The sequence below is a fragment of the Varanus komodoensis genome, unplaced genomic scaffold (genome assembly GCF_004798865.1).
Source record: "Varanus komodoensis strain SLA01 unplaced genomic scaffold, ASM479886v1 scaffold19, whole genome shotgun sequence".
Classification (NCBI taxonomy): domain Eukaryota; kingdom Metazoa; phylum Chordata; class Lepidosauria; order Squamata; family Varanidae; genus Varanus; species Varanus komodoensis.
Genome location: NW_025335550.1, coordinates 405,309 through 429,343, shown reverse-complemented (window position 1 = coordinate 429,343; position 24,035 = coordinate 405,309). Strand labels below are relative to the sequence as shown.

General features: G+C 40.0%; 1 protein-coding gene across 1 annotated transcript in view; it reads left to right on the top strand.

Annotated features, from left to right (window-relative positions):
- The first annotated feature begins 3,576 nt into the window (after window positions 1-3,576).
- Window positions 3,577-24,035, top strand: part of TDRD12 (tudor domain containing 12) — a 33,825-nt gene continuing 13,366 nt past the window's right edge. Inside the window, exons 1-18 of the mRNA XM_044427870.1 lie at window positions 3,577-3,663; window positions 6,289-6,376; window positions 6,490-6,651; window positions 7,596-7,732; window positions 8,341-8,460; window positions 9,980-10,035; window positions 11,499-11,584; window positions 13,569-13,758; window positions 14,837-14,916; window positions 16,167-16,240; window positions 16,824-16,895; window positions 17,688-17,774; window positions 18,458-18,542; window positions 19,077-19,259; window positions 20,112-20,268; window positions 21,629-21,756; window positions 22,061-22,252; window positions 22,895-23,023. Coding sequence (XP_044283805.1) covers window positions 6,353-6,376; window positions 6,490-6,651; window positions 7,596-7,732; window positions 8,341-8,460; window positions 9,980-10,035; window positions 11,499-11,584; window positions 13,569-13,758; window positions 14,837-14,916; window positions 16,167-16,240; window positions 16,824-16,895; window positions 17,688-17,774; window positions 18,458-18,542; window positions 19,077-19,259; window positions 20,112-20,268; window positions 21,629-21,756; window positions 22,061-22,252; window positions 22,895-23,023 — 1,962 coding nt within the window. The 5' untranslated portion in view covers window positions 3,577-3,663; window positions 6,289-6,352. The remainder of the gene's footprint in view (window positions 3,664-6,288; window positions 6,377-6,489; window positions 6,652-7,595; window positions 7,733-8,340; window positions 8,461-9,979; window positions 10,036-11,498; window positions 11,585-13,568; window positions 13,759-14,836; window positions 14,917-16,166; window positions 16,241-16,823; window positions 16,896-17,687; window positions 17,775-18,457; window positions 18,543-19,076; window positions 19,260-20,111; window positions 20,269-21,628; window positions 21,757-22,060; window positions 22,253-22,894; window positions 23,024-24,035) is intronic.

Here is a 24,035-nt window from a genome sequence, read left to right as displayed (position 1 = left end):
TTGCTTGAATTGGTTGCTTTCATCACTGGTAAAATATATTGAGTGAAATTAAGAATAGTTTCCTAGTAATGGTTTATGGCAATGCCTTGTTGGGGTTTTATTTTTAAAACATCAATATGTTAAAGGAGTAATCTAACCCTTTTTATATTTTTGAGTGGCTTATGAATTGTGTGTGGCTTTTAAGTAGTTCAAGAAAATGAGAAAAATGGAGAGAGTAATCCTAAACTATCTGAATGAGTATTCCAGGGACTGTAGATTAGTTCAGAACCCACCTACCCTATGCTAGAAATAGTGTTTTAACCTCAGAAGGGGGAGTAAGAGATTTGCCCCCAGAAAGAACTATGGCAGCTGTCTCTCTGGGGTTCAAACACTGACCTCAGAGGGGGGAAGAGGGGCACAGGTGGGAAAGGAAAGATCAATAGAGGCCAGGATAGAATTTATACTGAGCTTCAGCCTCCTTCCCTCCTCCTCTGAAGTGCCTTCACAACCTATCTAGCAAAAAATTAGAGGGCAGAGAAATATAGATTGCTTCTGCTGCTCCTTCCACCCAGCTGGCTTTAGCCTAACAGGGCACAGGACTCTCAGAAGCCCCTGAGTTTGGGGGTTTCTGAGAAGCAAGAGCACAATCCTTTTAATCACCTTCTAAAATAATTCTTCTGTTGTGCAAGTGAGATTGGACTTTACACCATCAGGCTGACAAATGGGCAAAGATACTGGGGAAAGGTGAGATGTTAGGGAAGGAAATAGTGTAAACAATGTGAAATCCACCCTCTAAAATAGATTTCCCTAGTTCTACATCTTGAGGATTGCAAGAAGAAAAGCATAATGTAGCTGTGTGATAAGCAGAAAAATACAGTATTGGGAACAGTTTGGCAAATTGCCTTGTTAAAGGTTCTAAAAAGTACAAAGAAGATTATCGAGCTGAGATTCCAAGGCCATGTTGGGGTCCAAAACCCCTTTTCAGAGGAAAATTATTTGCTAACTATAACACCTATTCACTAGGTACAACTGCCCAAGAATTAATCAGTCTACTCTGACACCTAAAAGTATCTCTTAGGTTACTATTGTATACTTAGATATTTGCTGTAAAATGATCAGCTATTGTCAAGACCAATAAATTGTAACAATATGGAGGGCAATTATTCTACCATTCAGGAAAACATGGCCATTGTCATGCTAACCAGTATCCCTACTAGTTATTCTCAAAACAGGATATATAATGGGTATATATAAAATTAAGCAAGTCGCTTCCTGATTTAGACAACACAAGACTCCTCAAAAACAGATTGCTGAGTGTTACTATTCTGCTGTGCAGGCTTGATTTCTTAACATAAATTATATCCACTAGTATGGCAAAAGTCTAATTTTTATTCATTACATATGGATTTCCCTCAGAATTAATGATTTTCAACCCAAAGTCTAAAATGTTTTTAAATAAAATCAGTGGGAACTAGCAAGCTGTGTATTGGTGAGCATTGTCTTTCCTTGTTTATCCATATACTTCCACCACCTCCCCATGTCATATTTAGATTATTTCTTACTCTGTAATGCACCATTCACACAGAGTGCAATCCTATCCAGGTTTAGACAATGTGGCTGGCTATCAAATGCAAGAACTTGTAGAACTCTCTTTCTAAACATACATAGCATTGCATCCTAGGTCTAAAACTAGGTGCTTGCTAGCAGGGTATATCCCTTGCTGAATTTGTCATTGTCTCTGTTTATCTATGTATGGAAACAGTTCTACTGAATTAATGTGGTGCTTGTTTAGTCACAAAGTCATGCCAGACCCATCACAACCCCATGGAAAATACCCCTCCAGGCTCTCCTGTCCTCCACCATCCCTTGGAGTCCACCCAAGCCCACACCCACTGCCCCAGTGACTCCATCCAGCCACCTCATCCTCTGCTGTCCCCTTCTCCTTTTGACGTCGATCGTGTGTGTTTACTCTCATTCTATATAACTGTGCCTAGGACTGCAGCTTCAGGATTGGGTGGGTGGGTGGCAGGGGATAAGTTACCTGTATAAACAACTGAAAATTCATCACTTGAATTCAGCTTGTCACATTAAAAAGCACACCAGGGAAGTCCTATCAGGACTTAAGCACCCTTAAGTTGCCCACAAGCAAAAGGGGATGGGATCTGTCCTGTTGATCAGTATAATTCAGTGATTAAATGAGGATTAAAACTAAACAGAAACATCTTGATTCCAAAAGGATAGCTGTTTATTTTGCTGCTGAGTAGGCTTCCCATAGGTTGGAACAGCCCTTAGTTCGATAGAGCTTTCTATCATATTTATGCAGCTGTCAGAGTTGGCACATCATGGCTGCCCAGTACAAGTACATCCTATCCATGTGCATAGGCATGATCCCCACCAAGCTACAACCCAAGGCAGAGGTTTGTCTATCATCATGGGAAAGGAGACAGACCTGCAACTATGAGACTGCAAGATTATGTGCTGGCTGGGGAACTCTGTCACTAGTGGCAGAAGATACTACTACAAGAGACATCTAATTTAACTGTAATTGATTAATGGGTTTAAAAGAACAATTCTGAGATTCATTTCCCCCTAAAATCCCTTAAGTATGCCTGCCAAGTTTCAGGTGCCTAGCGTTCACAACCTTGGCACTATGAAGCTGATGGACAGACGTGCCTTCCCAGAGTCAACTGTAGCCCTAACATGGTTCAGTATAACAAGGCCTTGTAGTAAAGCAGCATTAACCATTTTCATTCCAGAGCAGAGCAAAAACCCTGAGCAGCATTACAGGGTGCAAATCTATGGGTTGTGCCCTTGTGGGACAGCAGCATCCCTATTTGGAGGCTTCTGAGTATCCGATGCATTGCCAGGCTGCGAGCAGCCAGGCAGGAGGAGTGGTGGAGGAAATCTTTGCCTCCCTGTCCTCCAATTTCCTTTATTTTGGCTAGAGGGGCATTTTTGTTGGCCCAGCAATCATAGTTTGGGTTTGGAGGAAGGAGGCTGGAAGAGTCTCAGGACAATCCTCCCCATTATATCCTCCCCATTCTTCGTGCTTTCCCAATCTCAGAGAGCAACTGACATGGTTCTTTTTATGCCAACTGGAAAAGGACATGGGAGAGGTGGACGCTGAAGGAATTCCTTACTACCCCATGGCTCCCTAAACAAGGTCTGGGCCAATAGGATTTACAGGGAGCCAGCCTTGCCATTCTGGGGCCCTCAAGATGACTTGGTCTTCAGCTCCCACCATCTCCCATCCAGAGGTTATGGGAGTTGTAGTCCAAGACATCTGGAACACCTCCAAATTGGACAAGGCTGGAACATACCAATACAATACTTACCCATTATAATTCGTCTAAATATTGAAATCAATAGGTTAAATAAATCATAACTAACTGCACTGGTCGGCTCCAGCCCTGACAGATCAGATGCCTTAGACTACCACTCCCATAAGCCCATGAAATCAACAGGTTTATTCTCTAGTCCCTTCAGATGCCTTGGATTACCACTCCCATCGTCCCATCAAATCAATGAGTTTACACTGTGGACCAGATGCTTGGGCTGCAGTGGGTTTACCCTCAAATCGTTCTAGACGCCTTGGACTACAACGCCCATCCTCCCATAAAATAAACGGCGTACAAGTTAGATTCCGAGCTAGGTCGCATTCAGACGACTCCACGCTCCCGTCACGTAAGAAGGCTTAAACGGTTCGACTGCGCAGGCGCGGACCGTTCCCTCCCACACATACGCGGGAGTCCTGGCGGCCGTTGGCTGCGGTTGGTACTGGAGCGGAACGGGCGGCGGCGCGGCGCTGAGCATGCGCAGGGAGGCCTCAGCAGGTGGCGCGGGAGGCGAGGCTGCGGGAGCGGCCGTTGGGGCGGCGCGCCCGCTGTGACTCGCGGCGAGAGGGGGCGCCGGGGGCACCTTGTCGGGCGCGCGCGCGCGCCTTCCTCGCAGGTGCAGAGACTCAGCCACTGGACGCAGGAAACGCCACCTTTCCAACGCCAGGACAGTGCATCGTTTCACCCCATTTCACCCCGTTTCGTTGGTATCTTAATTTTCCCCCATCCTTTTATCTTGCATAGGCAGAAACAAAGGAGAGCACCGACGGGCTCCTGCAACAGGCGCGTTTGGGGTCGGGGAAAGGGCTTCATCACGTAGGGTAGGGAGAAAAGCTGCCGCTGTTGGAGCAGCTCTTGGCACTGGACACGCGGGGAAGACGCGCTGCCAGCAGGGCGGCCTGTTCCTCCCGTCTGGGCCAGCGCTTCCTTTTTGCACGTGGTGTCCTTCCCGTCCCAGTGAGCAGCTGGCTACCCAGTGCATACCATGGTGGCTGCTTGGAGATGTTAACATTGGTTTCCATGTGCTTTTTATTTAGTGTTACCATTCCAGTGATAGTGCCTGCTCAAACTGGCAGTGGCTGTCCAGCAGGGTAGTTTCTCATAAGTAATTTCTCATTGCCAGGGATTAAACCTGAGACCCTTATGTGCAATGCATGTGCTTTGCCACTGAGCTGTGGTGCTCCCCCTAAGTATCCCCTTTTTCACGGTATCTGAAAATTACCTTTAGCTCCTTTCTTAAAAGATCTAATGTAATGCCATGGGGGCCACCCACAAACGATCAGGATGTGGCCTGCTCATATAGCCCTGCTTCACCATGCTCTGCTCTCAGAGCGGCGTCTGATTTTTTTTCAGAAGGGGGAACTTTAGAACCGAATAAATACTTCTCTTGGTTGTGAAGAACAACACCAAAATGACAGGCTAGTCAAAAGAAGCTTTGGATTTGTACATGAAAGGAAGAGGAAAATGCACAGGACTGAAACACAGGCCTGTCCATTCTCATGATGGCTTGGAATTGTACCTGAATACCTAAGTCTGTATTAGGGCAGTGGCTTTCAACCACTGGGCTGTGGACCAGCATCAGTCTCTTGGGGGGCTGCATCCTGCTCACTGCAGACCAGCACAGGGGTGACTGTGCTCCACTCCCTCTTCCTTGGTTGGCATTATGTTTGTGGGGGTTCACTGGTGCTACCGGGGGGGGGGGGGGGGGGGGGGGGGCAGGGAGGGGAGACATGGCTGGGAGCCATGCTGTGCTGATTTTGGTGTTGTGTTCTTTCGTTGGGAGTTTTTGTTGCTCGATTTCTGGTTGTTTTGGAAAATTTTCATTTTTTTGGGAACTGATACACCGAATACTGTGTTATGGATATGGTGCTTTTTGTTTCTGCCTCAGCAGTCCCTGAGGTTGATTTCATGTTTTCTCTGGTCCCCAGCTGTGGTTGAAACAACTTTGTCCAGAAGCAAGCAGATGCTTCTCTTTCAAAGCTGTAATTCTATTCTCCCCAACTTGGTAGTATATCCTGATGAGCTTTTCATGTCTTTTAACATAACATGCAGTGTAAGCAGTAAACAGATGAAAGGGGTAGTTATAAAAGCTGTGCCAGTTATACATTTTTCTCTGAGATGTTCTTTAGGGACACTTTTCTAACATACAGGCAACATCCTAGTTTAACTGTTTATAAAGAATCTAGCTCTATTCCCACATTTGGCCATTTTTACGTCCTTTCATTGTTTTAGGATGGAAAAAGGTAACTCATATTTATTTGTTTATTAGATTTGTATCCTGCTTATTTCTTACAATGAACTCAAAGAAGCTTACAACATTCTTTTCCTCCTGCTCTCAATCTTATCCCCACAACAACAACCCTGTAAACTAGATGGCTTCATGGTGGAGCAGGAATTAGAACCCTGATTGCCCGAGTTCCAATTTCATGCTCTTAACCACTACATGAAACTGGCTCTCACATCTGTTGCATCTACTACCTGGCCCCCAAAGTATCATTTTCTCAAGCTGGAAGCAGCAGTTGGTTTAGGAAGCAGCTTGCATCAGTCTGGGAATGATTGCTTTTGCTCCTCTTGCAAACCAAATTTATAATGTAGTTTTATCTATGTTTACTCACAAGTAACTCCCACTTTGCTCAATGGTGCTCACTTCCTGTAAAATATAAGCCTCTCCTTCCTTCAGGTACTTTGCTTAATTGCTGATAATAAATTTACTTCTTCATTTTTTCATTCATTCTGACCTGAAGATCCCATTATTATTTCAAGAAAATAAATTGTAAGTGATGAACACTCGATAAGGACTGGAAAATTTCTATGGCTGAGTTCTCTTGTAAATTTGTTCAGTTACACTGAAAACCTATTCCTTAAATATATAAAGACTCCTGAATTGTGCCCTGGTTGTTTCAAGTTTAGAAATTTATAAGGGACTGTTTTTGTGAAAGCAGCTTATAGACTTTTTGATTTGTTGTCTTTTCAGAGGTAATACTTGTGAAAGTTGTCATTCTCTTTGGAATAAATGAAAAAGTCATTGAAGGGAAAAGATGATTCAAGTCTTTATCTTGAAGGTATTGTGAAGCTCTTGTGCATTTACAGGACACATTTTAAGCATGTACTCTTAACTTTTAAGGGCCGTGCAATCTTTTAATATGATTTAAACTGTGGTTTGCTTATTGATTAGATTGAAAATCCAGACTGCTTCTGGGTCTGCATAAAAGGAGGTGGAAAGTTTGTGGACAATGAGATGGATTATCAAAAACTTCAGTCTGAAATGAATCAGTTCTATAACAAATCTTTCAGATGCATGGATGAAATCAAGCCATCTGCATTAGAGGAGGGTCAGGTAATTTTGTATGTTCAATCTGTTGTTATTGTAGATATGGAGCTAGGAGGGGGAAACCAAGGGTAAGTGTTGTGATACGATATTTTTTTTTCAAGCAGATTAAAATATACCACATAGTGGATTAGGGTTATTGATTTTCAATATTCAGTATCAAATGCTTTTGCAAGACCTGTTCACCTCTGCATTTTGGTCTAAATTTAAAATTCCTCCAAAGTGCTAGGTATTTGGAAAATGTAAAAATACCAATAAGTCTTTTCAAGAGCTGGATTTAACTGCCTTTCCTCTGCAGTCTTATATAGGCATTATTATGCTGTGGCATTAGAAAATTGACTATGCCCTTATAATAATATAAAAATTGAAACTATGGAGCGTGTCCTTTTTGTATGCATTTTTACAGGGATAAATGCATGAGATCCCTTAACCCTGTAATGAGGGTTTTCCTGGTTAGGATTTCTGATTGGTATTTAAATTTAATTCTGTGTTGGACTAGCAAGTCCAACACAGAATTAGTGGCCAAGTTCTTTATATCAGCACATAGGGATGCACAAGATGATTCTTGCTTTTGGTAATATTTATTTTTAAGTCATGTTCATGTAATTTATTTACCGGTTTTAATCCTTTTTGAAATGTTTTATGAGTTTTATCATGTCTGTAACTGCTCAGTAAAGATGATTGGTTTAGGGCCTATGGCCCCTGTGGAAAATACACACACGCACCATGTTACTTCTTAGGTTTAACAGAAAGCGAGTGGAAAATCATAATAAATACTCATCTTCGGGCAATATTTTCAATAAATCAGTGTTGGCACAGCATGCAATATGAAGTTCCTGTATGGATTTTTTTCTCTTTAAGCTTTTCTTGCATTTCACTAGTTACCTGTTTATCATGACTCAAAATAGATTGTGGAAAATTAAAAATTTAAAAGTCATATGTTTCCTTTTCAGGCTTGTACTGTTTATTGCCAGGAACTGAAATCCTGGTGCAGAGCTGTTGTTAAATCCATCATATCATGCACAGACTATTATGTTGCCGACTGTTTCCTTGTGGACTATGCCAAGAGTCTTCCCGTGAAAACAGATAGGTATGTAACTGCACCAAGTGAAAAAGAGTGGACAAAGATTGTGTGCAACCTGACTACTGAAGGCATTATCAGTAAAGCTACACTTGTGTCCTCCCACGTGTCCACTTACTCAGCAGCCAGATTCATACACAACCACCCCCTAAGGTTCCCTGGTGTTGTGTGAGTGAGCCAGCATCCTGGTCACTGTTACTTATGTGCTCATGTTTGGCTCATTCTGCCAGCGGTAGCAGCTGAACAAGCCAAGAGTGCCTGAATCTGGCATTCAGACTTGCCTCACTCGTCAAGCCAGAGGTGAGGCTTATAAAACCCTGGGCTTTTATTGTGTGCAAAGTGAGTGGTGTGATCGGCTGGTGGAGCAATATAAGTGCAGTTAGAAAGTCTGGGATTCAGACTTCAGCTCAGCCTGATGGGCAAGTCACTGTTTTAAAGTGCTTTCATATTTAAGAAATGGGAATGATAATAGGAATGGTCTTTAGCATAGGGCTGTTAAGGGCAAGCATGTGAGATCATGTTCATATTTAGGATTTACATTTTTCCTATGAAATACTAACTGCAAAAGTCTTTGGAACTTACTAATTCTGTGTTCTGAAACCTGTGTTTGTTTTCAGGATTTGTGTTGCCTTAGAATCATTTATGAGATTGCCTTACAGAGCAAAGAAGTTTAGGTTATACTGTACAAAGCCGGTAACACTGCGTGTGGACTATTGCAGTGACAGTGCAGAGATAGTGTAAGTATGATTGTAAGAGATTATTCCACAGTATATTTGTTTCTGTAAAACAAATCTTAAAATGTGTACTTAGATATTTTCCCCCTAGCCAAATGGAGGATCTTTTTTGGTATAATAGTGTCCAGTCTGTGGTGTTGTGTATTTGCCAAACATCATAACAATTGCATAAATGTCAGTGAGTAGGCTGGCTTATCTTTCCTGTACATCTTATACTCTATAAGACATTCTGAAGTTAAGAAATACTTCATGAATCTATAGTAAAAGAGGATGTGCATCTGTGAAATCTAGACACCAGAAACATAACAGCATGTACCTTGGGATACAGTGGTACCTCAGTTCATGAACGCCTCAGTTCACGACCAAATCGGTTCACAAACAAAAATTTCAGAAAAATTTTGCCTCCATTCACGAATTCTGCATCGGGTGACGACCACGATCGTGGCCATATTCGCGCACGATCCTGATCCCGCCCATCTTCCCCGCTCGTGGTTGCAGATAGACCTGTGGTCACTTGCTATGAAGCTTTTTCGTGTGCTTTTAGCACATACAGTACTGTAAAGTATTATTCAATAATAATATTGAATAACGGTTCCAAAGAAAGCGCAGAGCAAGCACGGTGGTAAAAAGAACATGCAGAGCAGTAATGAAGGTGAGAAGAACGTGCAGATTTTTCGCCAAAATTGACCCTGCAGCTAAGAGACAAAGAAGAGAGGAAACCCCTGAAGGAGATCTCCCCGATGTCCTTATGGAGGGGGGCTCTCCCTCCAAACAGTAACCTCCCCGGCACCTAGGTTAGTGTTCTCTACTGTACTGTACTTTGTTACTTCGTTGTTCTTTGTTACTTTGTGTCAAATTTGTGATTTTAAAAAATATTTACAGAACAGATTAACCTTATTTACATTGAACCTTATGGGGGAATTTGACTTGGTCTGTGACCAAAATTGGTTTGTGACCACATTCATTGGGGTCAGAACAGATTAACATTATTTACATTGAACCTTATGGGGGAATTTGACTTGGTTTGCGACCAGTTCGAGTCGCAACCAGAATCGTGGAACGAATTAAGTTCGTGAACCGAGGTACCACTCTATTGTGTTTTACAAATCGATTAATACGACCGTGTGTTTGAAACCCATAAGACCATCTTTGGCCACGAGGGGAGGTGTCCCTATCAAGCAGGTAGATACAGTTGAAGTTGCGGGACATTAGTAGGATGAGGGGCCATGTGTGTCTGCCTGCTGCCCCTTGTTGTGGGGTTGCATCCTCAGTGGAGGAAGTGGACGGACTCCTCCTCCAAAGGGCAATCAGTGGACACAGTGGCAGGGCCCATGTCTGGCTGCCAGTGGGTGTGCCTTCACTTCGGCACAGTAGACATCCTGCGTCCAGCTCTGGCAACTGCCTAAGTTTGAGGCCTCACTATATAAAACTTAGGAAGAGCATTGATAGTGTTGAATATTGGGGTGCTGCTCCAGTGAAGTAATCATGTGGGGCATTTTTTGTTTTGTTTTTGTTTCTGTAGACCTGCTAACTGTTGGGATATTTCAGCTATTCAGTACTTCCAAAACCTCCTGAATGGTAAGAAAATGCAGAGTAGTATACGCTGCAGTCTGCGGTATACGGACAAGTGTAAGAAAAAAATCAATCTGGGAGTTTAGATTAAACTTGGATAACGGTCAGAAGTAAAGCATATTAGTGAAGTTAAAGTTTTAATTTTAGCATTAATTGGAGTACAAGATAAGATATAGTAATTCATTAAATTTATATCTTCCATTTTTTCTTTTATGAGGAACCTAAAGTAAATTTGAGATTTTGTTTAGATTTAAAAAAATTACTGCCAAGTTTAAAGTTCACTGGTGGTGAATATTGCCATCGGTGAATGGCAGATCTGTTTGGATGTGACAGTGAATCTGCACAGTTAAAACCCCTTAGCTGCCATTTTTCCTCTGTAGAGAATGGGCCTGTGTCTTGCTCATTACAGACTGTTGACATAGGTTCATGTTAGAAGTAGGTAGAGGAGTCAGGGGGTGCTAAAGACTTTGAAGGTTCGTGGTTACCTAGTGAAGCTTCTCAGGTAGAGTGTGAGAATTGGCTTGCTTTGGAAGGAGCAGAAGCGTTTTCAGAAGGGGAGAGGGGAACATATACAGGCAATGGGAGAAACAAGCTGCTCAGTCAGAGGGTCTCCTTCATGTCCACCATTTTGTGCACAAGCAGCAAGAGCTGTGAAGTCAGTAGCTTTACTGAAAGTGAAAGGAAGGGACAAAGGGGAAGTTTCCAGTTTGGATTCTTTACATGGGCAAATGCTTTCCCCACAACTGTAGAAGGCTGTATAGAGTTCATACTGCTCTGCAATATGTTAAATTTAAATAAAATAATTGCAGTTCAAAGGATTGTCTTGAGTTTGATAACCAGAAGGAAAGAGGGAAGGGACCAGCTTATGGCATCTTCCCTCAGAGTGGGCAGCTCAGAGCCAGGTAGCTGATTATGACGGGGAGAGCTAGAATCTGAAATTTGTTTGTAATCCAATCAATTGTAATTGCCCAGACACTGAATTTTCCAGTGATACCTAGTTGGCATAGATAGGTAAAAGGTTCAATGCTATTCAGTGAAGAGAGATACTGTCTCTGTTGATGCATGTGATAGTTATATGCAGCCTATATGCAGAGTAGGCAGAAAACAGACTGTCCTGTGAGTATTCTTGCAATATACTTGTGTGCTTTCATATCCATGACAATTAGCAGTCTATATATGTGCAAGATGAAATGTATCTATTTCTAACATAACTAGAGAAACAACTGATCTAGTGTACTGGGTTGCACTTCTAATGATTTTAGGAAGGGACTAAGGTATACATGTTTGTAGTGTGCATAAGCTAATGGAAACATTTACACCCATTGATTCCCGAGACCCAGTGTAGGAATTCAGCTTACAGTTTCCATACTTATTTCATTTATTTGCCTTAATTAAGAAAGAACCAATGAAACATCATTCAAGTGTAAACAAGATAGCTAATGTGCTACTTTTGTTTCTGTTACTTATAGCAACAACTCAAGTGGAAGCCAAGTTATGTGCCATTGAAAATGATTTGTTTGATGTTTACCTTTATGTCACAATAAAGGGTGAAAAGGTAAACCAGTTGATATTTACAAACATGCTTGCAGTATTTTAAAGCAGATGTGCAATTTGCTGAGGTGAATGGCGACATCTTTTTCTCTCAGTGAGGAATAAAGCAGTGCTACTGCATTGTTTGTGGTACTTCAAGTCTACAGATGGTCATGAGCAGAAGAATATATTTCAGGGAATGTTTCTTGTGGGCCAACTTATACATGATTCAGGGTACTTGATATTTGGCTTGCATATCTGCCCCATTTGCTTCTAAAATAGAGGGTTTTTTTCCTGTAACAAAAGTACATAGGTAAGCTAAGTCTTCACCTGTCTTACCTATCCATGATCCAATACTTCGAACAGTGCTATCAGTAGTTCAGCTTACTTTTGATGTAGGGATTGGACTAGAAACCTGGCGTCTAACTACCTGCAGCAACAAGAGAGGGGGAGGTCAGTTCCTCTTGTACACATGCTCAATTTGTGATTTCAAAAAGCAGGGGAGAAGAGGAAAAAGAATTGTTGAAGTAGAAATAGATAAGAACATGCAGAGATCTTTTATTGAAACAGACAGACGGAGGCTCAGTCAAGCAGAGACTAAAATCCTGTAATTTTTGCATGGTCTAGACCAGAAAGTTTGTGATAGAGTTGATGCCCTCATAAAGAGAAATTAATAGAGAACAATATAGTTTCTGACTGACCATATGGATATCCTAGGAAATAATGCATATTCTGTATAGAATGTGTTGCTTTCTATTTAAAAGCAGATTACTTCCTGCTCTTAGGCATGGAGTGGACTTTGAAGGGAATTGCTGTACCAAAGTGGCAACTGTCTGTGTAAACGAAATGATTTGAAATGTTGGTATGCTGTTACAGCATGAAGTGAAAAGTTTTATCATCATCTCCTAAATGTTGGAGAGAATGGAATGAAAATGGTACCTATTTTCAAATGTGGCACTTTTCCCTCTTGGTTATCCCATTCTGGAGTGATGTCTTCAAAGATGCCAAAATACTTAGTCCAAAAAAATGACTTTTTACCTTATTTAGTTCTGTAATGTATTTTGGAAGGAAAAAATAAAAACATTGCCAATAAAGAACTTTAGTTTATAATAAGGAAAACTTTAGTTTGGGTAACTGCCGGAATGATAATATCTTCATAGGAAAGGAGAACGATTGGCATCCCTTACTGTACGGAGAAATAAGCTCTGGTCTGTTGCTTTGATAAAAATGGTGACAAAACAGATCAAACAGTATTGATCTGACCCAGATGTTGATCACTTATGTGAAATCTAGGACAAATTTATTAACCTTGCTGAAAGTGATAAAGATTTCACTTCCATTGATCCATGGAATATGATGGAGAGACTTGTTAGGATAAGACTTTGAAAAAGATGTTAGAAAACATTTTCCTCAAACTTTCTCTATATATCTGCTATGTCCCCTAATCATTTTGGATTGCTGTTGATTGCCTGTGTCCAATGTATCTTCTGAATAATTATTGTGTCGTATTTCGTGTGGTTGGATTTTACATTCTTTTGTAATTTAAGTAAAATTAATGAAATATTTAAAAGAGAAAATTATAGGGTTGCATTTTTATGCACCATTATTTCATCACCTAATGTTGAAAATGCACTTGGACATACCATTGTCTTAAGAAAAAGCCTTTGAAATAGTTTGAGGTTACACCTAAGGGTTTATTAGAAAATCCACATGGGAACCATTTTAGAATAGTTTAGCTGATAGAGTTGCTGCTTGTAGTAGCTGCTAACAGAGTGTCTCCCATTTAGTGGAATGGAGTGGAATGGTGTGGTGCGCTTTCATGCCACTGCCAGGAGGAGAGATTCTTCATGATCATGGCAGGCCGTTTTAAATGTTCCATCTGCTTCATGAGGTTAGGTAGTTTCTGCATTATCTTGGTAATACTTAGCCCTGCTATTAGTAATGATGCATATTTTCATTGCCCTCCTTTATACTGAATCTTAACATGCGAGAAACCTGCTTCATCACAGGTGTGTGTGAACGATGACCTTGTTGCAAAGAACTTTGCTTATTATGAGATGAACAATAAAATGTGTAGTACTGCGGAGGACCAAAAGAAAACAACAGCGAATCTTGAGCCTCCTTCAAAGGAGATTAATCCTGCACTTGTTTTTTGGCCAATGTTGCTACAACCCAAAGAAGCCAGTTCTTTTGAAACATGTAAGTATGGCAAATGTATTTCTGAAGGGCAGGGACAAACTGGTGGCAAACAGCAGCACATGGGAGGGGTGCGTCTTCACCTGCTGCTTTTCCCCCAGACTGTCCACATACTGGCCTTATCATTTACGGCTGGCAGGCAACCCAAGGGAGGGCCTGGGGAGGCACCAGGCAATGCTCTGCAACCTCTAGGAGCTCCCTCATCTACTTTCCGTTCTTGACAAAGCCTACCAAGAGTAGATGTTTTCGGGTCCTGGTTTGTAAGCAAGCATCAGTAATGGTGTGGGTCCTTGGAAATTAAGGGAACCTGCTAAACTGGGAAAAGAAAAGGGTGCCAGAAGAGAGGAGAGGCAGAGTACAAGCCCAGTGATCCCTGGAAGCCGTTACCATAGGCCAAGCTATGTACTGTATATGAATATGAACCTATGCTTATACCAATATACAGCAGATTATGCTTATAAAGGCATCCCTGTATATTCCTATTACGTTTATAGACAGTATAAGATGTGAGCTAGATGTATTAATGCCTTATATTGAAATTGCCGTGCATTTGGTGGTTGATGGAACATACCAAGTTAATTAAGTAGATTCAGTAGAAATTGGTTTTGGGAAAGCAGGTGAGAGAAGAATGAACAAATTAGAAATACTGTTTTTTTAAGTCTTCTGGTATTAAGGACCTTGCCACACCGGACTTGTTCCATACTCTTGATGAAGCTTGGGATATATTTTTGAACAACAGCTCTCCTACCATGCTCAGCAAACTGCTTTGAGCTTATTCTCAGTTTGCAAAGTAGTTTAAAATGCACACAGTTTGAAACAAAAATGTCAGGTACACATATGAACACCTAAAAGAATTTTCTGGTTCCTTTCTTACATGGTTCATGAATTATTTTCAATTACTGAATTGCAATTGGCCACAGAAATTAATGTGGAACCTTTAACATACTTGTATCCAGTTCTGGAACACATTCTTCATGAGGGTATGGTATTTTCAGGTCTCTGACTTGTGTTAAGTTGATTAGGAGATGTATTACCTAACATTTTAGAGGAAAACGTCTACGTTCATTTATGTGCTTTCTAGCTGCTGCTTCTAAAGACTTTAAGAAAATGGAATGCAAGGACTTCAGGGAAGCAGTTTCATGGAATGGAGTGAGTGAGTCTGTAAGTATACTTTTCATACAATATTAACATTGTACATTTATAAAACCCTTAAGATATCCAGAACCTGTACTATACTCAGGTTGACAGAAGTATGCTTAAAGTGGCAGAAAAAAATTATTTAGTTGTATTATTATGCTCTTCATTGCCACTGAGGGTATCATTTAAATTTTCTGTCCTGGGCACCAGGCTGCCACTGAGCAGATATTTTGGTGTGTGTGGACAACTTACCTCATTTCTGGCTATAACAGAAATGAATTCTTGGACTACATGAGCCCCTGCTCATAGCTCTCATTTTCAAAAAGTTTTTTAAACAAAAAAGTCCACAGCTACACAAAACACCAAAAGCGATCCATTTTAGCGTACAAAAAGGCAAACATAATCATTTTTGCATTCTGTAGTACTATGGAGCAATTTGCCATTGAATTTCAGCAGCAAATAACAGATGTTTTGTTTTGTTTTGTTTTGTGTGGCATTTCAGAGTGCATGAATAGATTCTGCTGCATGAGAGATGTATATTGGCTGCTATGTTGCTCTTAAAAGCGACAAGATGTGAGACAGTCGATCCCCACATGACAGGGCTCGCTTTTTATTGAATCACCTCTTTTCTAATTAATGTTTTCTTCTTTAGTACATAATATTGATTATTGCAGAATTGACAATTCACCTGTTGGTAGTTAAAGCAATCAAGACTATATTATTTTGTTCTTGAAAATTAAAATGAAGTTTCCGTACAATCATTCATGTTTTTCTTAAGACAGCTTTAAATGTACTTCACAGCTTTCCTAGTTGAGCTGCATAGCCTTGGAAGTTATAGGCGGTGCCATAACAGAAGACCAAGTGGCAACTAATTACAATCTCGGGGGGGGGGGGGGGTTGTTGGTGGGGAGGTAAAACAGTGTCACTATTCTCTTTTGCTATCTATCTATCTATCGATCTAGCGATCTATCGCATTTGTATGCCACCCCATAGCCAGAGGCTCTCTGGGCAGCTCACAGCACAATCATAAAAATACAGATAAAAATGGCAATAATAACAAAAACCACAAAAGAGAACAGAACATAATAGAATAAATAATAAGAAATAATAGAATAAGTAATAGAATAATTCTTGAGTTATGTTTCTAACCAGCACAAAGTTCTTTACTTTCCATTTTGGTACTGTGGGGAAATGGTTTTAGCCAGAAGTATAGAAGTGCAACACTATATATCATGAGGAAGAAAATTGAGGGATATCTTTGTTTGCTCATTTAGGATGTAATGGTGCCTATTCCAACTTTGAAACAAGGTGTAACAGTTTCAGTACAGGTAGATGGGCAAACAGAGAGGTATGTGTTCACTTTTTAACCTTTTTTTTCCTTACAAAGACAAAATACTGGGCCAGTTTCATTATGCTAGAAATTGTTGATTGGCTCAATAGACCAAAATCAATATTTCAATTTAACTTGACTCATCTGTTACTCCCACCCCCAGAAATCTACTGAAGCAATTGATTTAATTTAATTGTAAATTCAGTGATGTTCTTATTCAAGTTTACTTTGTTTTTGTCAAGAAGGAACGACTACATTCCTGCATTATCATATGCATTATAAAGCTGGTTGAGTTGGTTCACTTTTGATATATCTTTGCTTTATACTTGAGATGTTTTCCATTTTCACGCAGTGGCTGAAATTTAAACAGGCCACTGTATGAAATTGCTATGAATCCCCTTGCCCTACAGGTGTTTTCCAGTCCTGGCCCCATCATTGCTTTACGGACTGCTTTTCAGGGGCTCAAGGGCTGCGGCACTAAGGAGCCTGCCAGAATTCCCTGGCCCATACTCACAGTATTCTGTAGGTGGCCATTTAGATCACAACCACTATATTTATGAACATGGCTAAGGTTTTCTCATTCCATTGCCTTTTTTTCTAGTACCTTAGGTAAGACAACTACTAAAATACAGGAAGTGGAGAAAGATCTTTGTGAGAAAAACAGTGACTTGAAGTAAGTTTTATCTGTGTCTTGAAGATACGCAAATGCTATGTGAATCTCTTAGGCAACAAAAAGCAACCCGTTTTCCTTCCATGCTTAAAATTTCAAAGCTGACCAATACTTCAACTCTGGATAATTCAAGTAATCACAAGTAATAGATGTTTTAAAATGATTGCATTTCAAGTTGACATTCAAAATAGTTCATGTAAATTTCAAGAAATGTTAATGCATTGCATTCCAATTCATGCTGAACCTGTGTCTGACTCAATACTGGGGGGCAATTTTTTCTAGCCTTAGTAGATTATCCCAATTTGTGGTTGCCAAAAACTTCAGCCCTCCATTAGTAGCAAAGTTTTGGGTTCTTCTCAACAACAGGTTCTGTGCAGGTGTAGAGGCTGTATATGTGAATGCACAGATGACCAATAAATCAGTTACGGGTAAGCAACTTTATATTGTCGAAGGAGCGTGTAGATATATGTTGGGATCTTAATAAAGGAGTTAGGGTTGTAGTGAATGGGTAGTGCCAAACATACCTAGTATCTGATTATGGTTTTTGCTAGATAATCCATCAGAGTGTTTGATAAGAAACTTTATTTTGAACTGAGAAAAATAAACAAATATTTGCATGTGAATCAAATATTAAACCACTAGACAAAGCCCAGGTTTAAATCCCTGTTCAGGCATAGTTCATAGTCACCATCTCTTATCCTAACACACCTTGCACTATTGTTCTGAGGATAAACAATGAGAACAAAAATTGTAAAGTATTAATAAAGTCTGGTGACAAACTTCATATATTTTCAGGCTTCTGCAGTTCCTAAATCCTGATCCTTTGAAAGTTGCTGATGCACAAGAAGAGATGAAGGTATTGCAAGAAATTAACTACTTCATGTTTGTTCACAAAAACTTTACTTTCTTGTTCCTTTGACTGTTTTAAAGTCTTAACTAAAACAGTGTCAGTGTGGTGTAGTGGTTAGAGCATGGGTCTGGGACTCAGGTGATCTGGGTTCTAGTCCCTGCTCAGGCATGTAACCAGTTGGGTGATTTTGGGTCAGTCACAGATTCTCAGTCCATCCTTCTTTGTGGGGTTGTTGTGGGGATAAGAATGAGAGCAGCAGGAGGAGAAGTAGATACTGCCTTGAGTTTGTTGTTAGAAAAAAGGTGGAGTAGAAATGTAATAAACTAGAGGAGTTAAAATGTTCAGCAATATTTGTTTTGTCTGAATAGCTTCAGAAATTACAGCTCCCATTTACAGTTTCCTCAGTGATCATAAAAAGTTATTTTCTGGTGAAAAGGACAGCCTTTCATAGTAAATTGGATTTGCACTAGAATTGGATAACTCAGCTATGAATCATCATTTCCCCTATAATCTCAACTTCCAGAGTTCTAAGCTGTAGCATTGGGATTCCATGATTTTTTTCTTAGCATGATCTTAAATCTGCATAGAATTGCTTTGTGCATATTTCTTAAAGGAAAATAAAATGTAGAAAATATTTTCATTGGATAGGAAGTGTGTATTGTCTGTTACATTATTCTCTTACATTTACTTAACAGGCACATTCACTGAATATTAGTGCACACCTCCCTGTTGTTCTGAGTAATAAAATTGAACCATGCTCATCTCTTGAAACAGCACCGTTGTTTCTAGCTCTGAAAAAGGTAATACTCACTGTGCCACGTGTAGAAGGGAGGCGAATATCCTGGATCAAATTTGTTCAATATTGTCAGCTTGTGTGTAGCTAATGCACATTGAAAATGGGGCAGCACATGCAGAAAATCCACCAATCTTTTGGTGACAGGCAGATCTTATGTGAAACCCCAGTCTCCTGTTTCTGATGCCAGCTGCAGTCATGTGCATTTATTTTTGTGGAGTTCATACGTGTGTTAACTTGATAGAAGTTTGCAGTTAATCCAGTAACAGTCATTTGTAACACCTACTAGCACTTTGTCCTAATGATTGTGATATTACTTTGGCCTCTTAATCCATGTCACTGGTTTCTTATGTACAGAACATTGAATAATCCACATTGTCTGAACCTGTATGTTCATGTAAACCTGTATATATAGCAGAATTCTGTACATGAATGGTGATTTCCATTGAGTTTCCACCAAAGCCACTGTACTTGCTGAAAAAGAAGCATTAAGTAAATGCTGAAATATCTAATCCAATAATGTTTGTCCCTTTTCTGGTAGGAGCTGCTGAGGAATCATTTCCTAGGTCCTAGTCACGTGCAGTCTTATTCCTGGCCAGCGATAGCCCGTGGGTGTGATTCCGTTATCATCTGTCCTGAAAATGACCCACTTTTGTATCTTCTACCAATTATTACATTTTTGCAGTCAAGAAGTTGCTACATATCTTTGCCTGTTCGAAATGGCGTAAGTAGAATATTCACTTCATGCTCAAACACCTCAATTTCTATGATTTTTCTTCGTTTTTATCTTGGTTCAGTATTTACAGATTGTGCAATGTGGCATTGATCGGAAATTTTTCAAGGATAGCACTAGTAGTGGCTGTAGCCAAATGAGGCGAGCAAGGACCTTGGCTTCCACCTAAGAGGTCCCTTAATAACAGCTTGCAGTTCTGTGTAATTAATAACTGATGGCAGTATGGCTGCCTCTGACACAAAGGGACACAGTAGTCAATTGCCAGCCAGTTGATTGCAGATACTCAACAGTAGACTATTTCATAGTACCAGCTCTTCTGAAGCTAGCTGCAGTAATACAACATTATTACATACCAAGGAAGGGGGAGAACCCGAATCAATCCATAGAAATGTATCTTTCCTTTTGTAGAAAGGCTTAATCTCTGAACTTTGGGTCATGGGGCTTTTGCTTTTGGAACTGAACATTATTTTCCTATCCTCCCTATGAAAGCCCCCTGCACCTCACAGAATCTGTTCTAGATGCTCTCCAAACTTCCATCAGTAAGTATGGGGAGGCAGAATCCATTCTGTTGACACTTGGACACCATTGGATACAACGTGAAATATATACAAGCGGGTCACTGGGGAAATGGGGGATGGTGACCCAGGAGCAAAACGTTAAGGTGTGGAATAGAAGTTTCATAGATAACAAGGATGCTCAAATTCTGAATCATTTTGTTTTTGTTTTTTGTGCATACTTTAAACATCTTAAATGATTTGTGTTGATCTGCTTTCTGTCTCTCCTTTTTAAAAAGATTGATAAAAAGATCATTTCAGTTTGATATATGTTCTGTGTTTGTTTTAGCCAATAGCATTAATTGTATGTCCTGGACAGAAGAAAGCAGAACTAGTGTTTGAACTTCTGGAAACTTACATCCGATGTTCCAGGCCTCTTTACCCAATGTTGCTCTTGTTGGGAATGAATAAGGAAGAAATCAAGAGTGTAAGAATTCCAAGAGGATGTAAGTTTCCAGAAGTTCAAACACTAGTTCTGCTTTCTGTCTCTCCTTTTTAAAAAGATTGATAAAAAGATCATTTCAGTTTGATATATGTTCTGTGTTTGTTTTAGCCAATAGCATTAATTGTATGTCCTGGACAGAAGAAAGCAGAACTAGTGTTTGAACTTCTGGAAACTTACATCCGATGTTCCAGGCCTCTTTACCCAATGTTGCTCTTGTTGGGAATGAATAAGGAAGAAATCAAGAGTGTAAGAATTCCAAGAGGATGTAAGGATAACTTGATAATTAAAATACGAATGAATGAACCTGTCTGGACCATAGGATCGTAACAAAACGCAGATATATAAAATCATACAGTAATGTTTGCTCATTTAAACTTTCTTCCACTAGAATGACCATATAATTTGATAGTTTCACAGTATTATCTAGTCCAGCATTCCAGTCACAGTCACCAACCAGATTCCTGTGGGGATTCATGTTTTTCAAACAATGTTTAGGTCTTGGACTTCCTTTAAGAGTAGAATCCCCTTATGGAAAACTGACCAGCAGGACATGAGCACAATTTTAGTACCCTCCTTTTATTCCTTAACAACTGCTATTGAGAGGTATACTGTCTCTGATACTAGTGCTAATATACAACCATGATAGTAGCCATTGGCAGCCTTAAAAAGTAAAAGTAAAGGTTCCCCTTGACGTTAAGTCCAGTCATGCCTGACTCTAGGGGGCGGTGCTCATCTCCGTTTCCTGGCCGAGGGAGCCAGCGTTTGTCCGCAGACAGTCTCCGTGCTCATGGGGCCGGCATGACTAAACACCAAAGTCCATGGAACGCTGTTACCGGCCCACCAAAGTGGTACCTTTTTATCTACTTGCATTTGCATGCTTTCGAACTGCAAGGTTGGCAGGAGCCGGGACGGAGCAACGGGAACTCACCCTGTTGTGCAGACTTGAACAGGTGACCTTTTGATCAACCAGCTCAGCAGTTTAAACCACTGCTCCACCTGCATCCCTCATTGACAGCCTTATCCTCCATGAATTTGTCTTCCATTTCTTTCAGTACTATCTACATTAATGGACAAATTGTCCAGGCTTTTACTTTGGGTTCTTTTCCAGGTCTACATTGAGATGCCAAGGATTGAAGCTGTAACCTATGCTGTACCTCTAAACTATGGCCCTTGGGACCTTGTCTAGGTGACAGGGTAGAGAAGTGTTCATAATCAAGGAATTGGGTTCATTCCATTTGGATTTTCTTTGAGTTTTCTATTTCTAGTAAGCATGGGTGCATTTGGATAGATTAATAGCATTTACTACTGGTTCACGTAGGTGAAGTTTAAATGAAAAATATGGTAAACTTTTAATTTTATAGGTGAAATCATGGTAACAACCCCACAAAGTCTTCTGCGACTACTTGAATGCCACAGCTTACTGTTTCTAAGGCTCTGCCATCTTGTGTTTGATGAAGTTGATGTACTCTTCTCTGAGGCCAGTGAACAGGTAACTGTGCACTTTGATCTTACAATTTAAAAAGTACTTAAATGTTAAATGTAGTTTCTTTTGTCCCAAGATACCATTCCTCCAAAAATCAACCATATTTGATGCCACTCATTTCAAATATATGACTGGCAGGAAGAGAAAAAAGAGCTGGTATGAAGCCAAGAAATGCTTGTGCTACTACACAAACTCAAGGCTCTCGATTGGAATACTCACAGTTACTGTCTTCTGTCTTTCTTCCAGCACTTTACTGATAGAGTTACTATTTTGACAGCAAAAGATTACAAATTAACTCCTCTTTCTATAGATATTTAATATTTTAGAATATTACAAAAAAAATCTGAATGTTGGAGAAAAGGAATCTGCACCTCAGCAGATTGTTGCTGTTGGAAGCCAGTGGACCAAAAATGCAGAATACTTAACTAAAGAGTTCATGAATGATCCATATATTGTAATCACGGCTATGGAAGAAGGTGCTATATATGGGAAAGTACAACAGGTAAAAGATTGGGTTTTTTAATAGCTCTTAAATATTTTATAGTGTGTTTTTGATCTGTAGCTGTATTAAACTTGTAGCTGTTAAGACACTAGAATCATTTTGCATGGGTATAATGTAGGTATTTCTGGTTAGAAATTCATAACATTTCCTTGGACTCAAGATATAATATGTATAGTTGCTTTTGGATTGAGTTCCTCCAAACTTTAATTAAACTTCCGTGAGAGCAGTTGTAAGCATCAATATTTATGAAATACAACTTAAATTTTTTAAGAATTGTCTTGGAAGCTAGGATTGTTATATAGATAATAGCACTGATTAGTCCTATTAGTCAAAATTTGCTTGGAAAGTTTCTGTTAGGTTAGTTACAGGTAAAAAATAGAATCTTTTTATAAGGAGCATTTTAATAGGAGATGCTCATTTTTCTGAATACCTCTGAAACTCATAACTGTTCTCTTCCAGAGCAGTTGGCCTAGCAAGTATAACCTGAAGTGTTTTGGAATTCTATCATTTAAAATGATTTTTAAATACAGTAGTTTCCTAATATAATTTAAAGCAAAAGCAGAAATGAACTAGTAGTTTTCTATTTAAATTATGAAAGATTTAATCCAGTGTTTGGAAATTTTTAATTGCATATAACTTTAGGTGGTACAACTCTGCCTTGAGCATAATAAAATGTCTACATTACTTCAGACACTGGATTTTACTCCTACTGATACTCAGAAGACTCTGATTTTCACCAGTTCTGTGGAAGAAACAGAGATTGTTTACAAGGTATTCTCCTACCCTCACTCAAGATTCAGACTTTCTGAAAAGTTTTGCTGTCACACATGTGCTAGATTCCTCTAAATTATCATTGGCTGAGAAATCCAGATTCTTCAGAAATTACATATGCTTGCTTTCTAGCAACCTGCACTTCCCAGGACAGTTAATAGATAGCTGCGTAGGGAGTATGAGGGCATTCTAGAAGGTAATACTTTTATCTCTTTCTTGATCTTGTGCTGGAAGCTTAATCATCAGCCTATCCAAGCAGTAAATGGGTGATCTATTGGGTGGTGTGTTAGTCAGACTGATCCGTTTTGTACCAAGGGCCATAGAAATGAGATGCCAACATCCTAGTGGAAGGGATAAACAAATATAAATACCATGGTGCTTTTAGGACGTTCTGAGCCAGACTATAGGACCTGGGACAAAAGAGATTGAACAGGCGAAGGAAGGGAACGCTTCTCACGTACCTCAGCTTGCTGCTTCCCCTATATATTCCTTTTTACTGTCCCCATCACTTCTAAAGTGCCTGCCTGATCCTGCTGCCACACCCCAATCTCCTGGATAATCCTTATCCCCACTGCTCTTCCCTGCAACCGTTGCCTCCTGTGGCAGCTCTCCTTTCAAGGCATCATTATGGCAAGGGCAGGGATGCATCCCAAAAAGACCAAGGGAGAAGCAGTCTGATTCGGCCCTTTGAAAAGCTTCTTCCGTTTTTGCTCAGGCCTCAGTTATTGTGATACAGGACCTACTCAAATCAGAATGGCTTCCACTGAAGGAGAAAGGAACAGTACCCATATGGTGAAGGTTTCCTTAGTTCCTACAGAATATTCTGTTCCACCAAGGTTTATTTCTGATACTGGTTACAGCCTTACTGAGCATTCAGCCTAAAATAATTTAAGTCTAGAAGATTTATTTTTTTCTTGTCACTACCTCTGCTTTCCCAGTATTATATTCCTGAGGCTTTTTGACCAACAGCTTAATTTTGTCTGTGTTTCTTCTGTACTATATTCTGAAATTA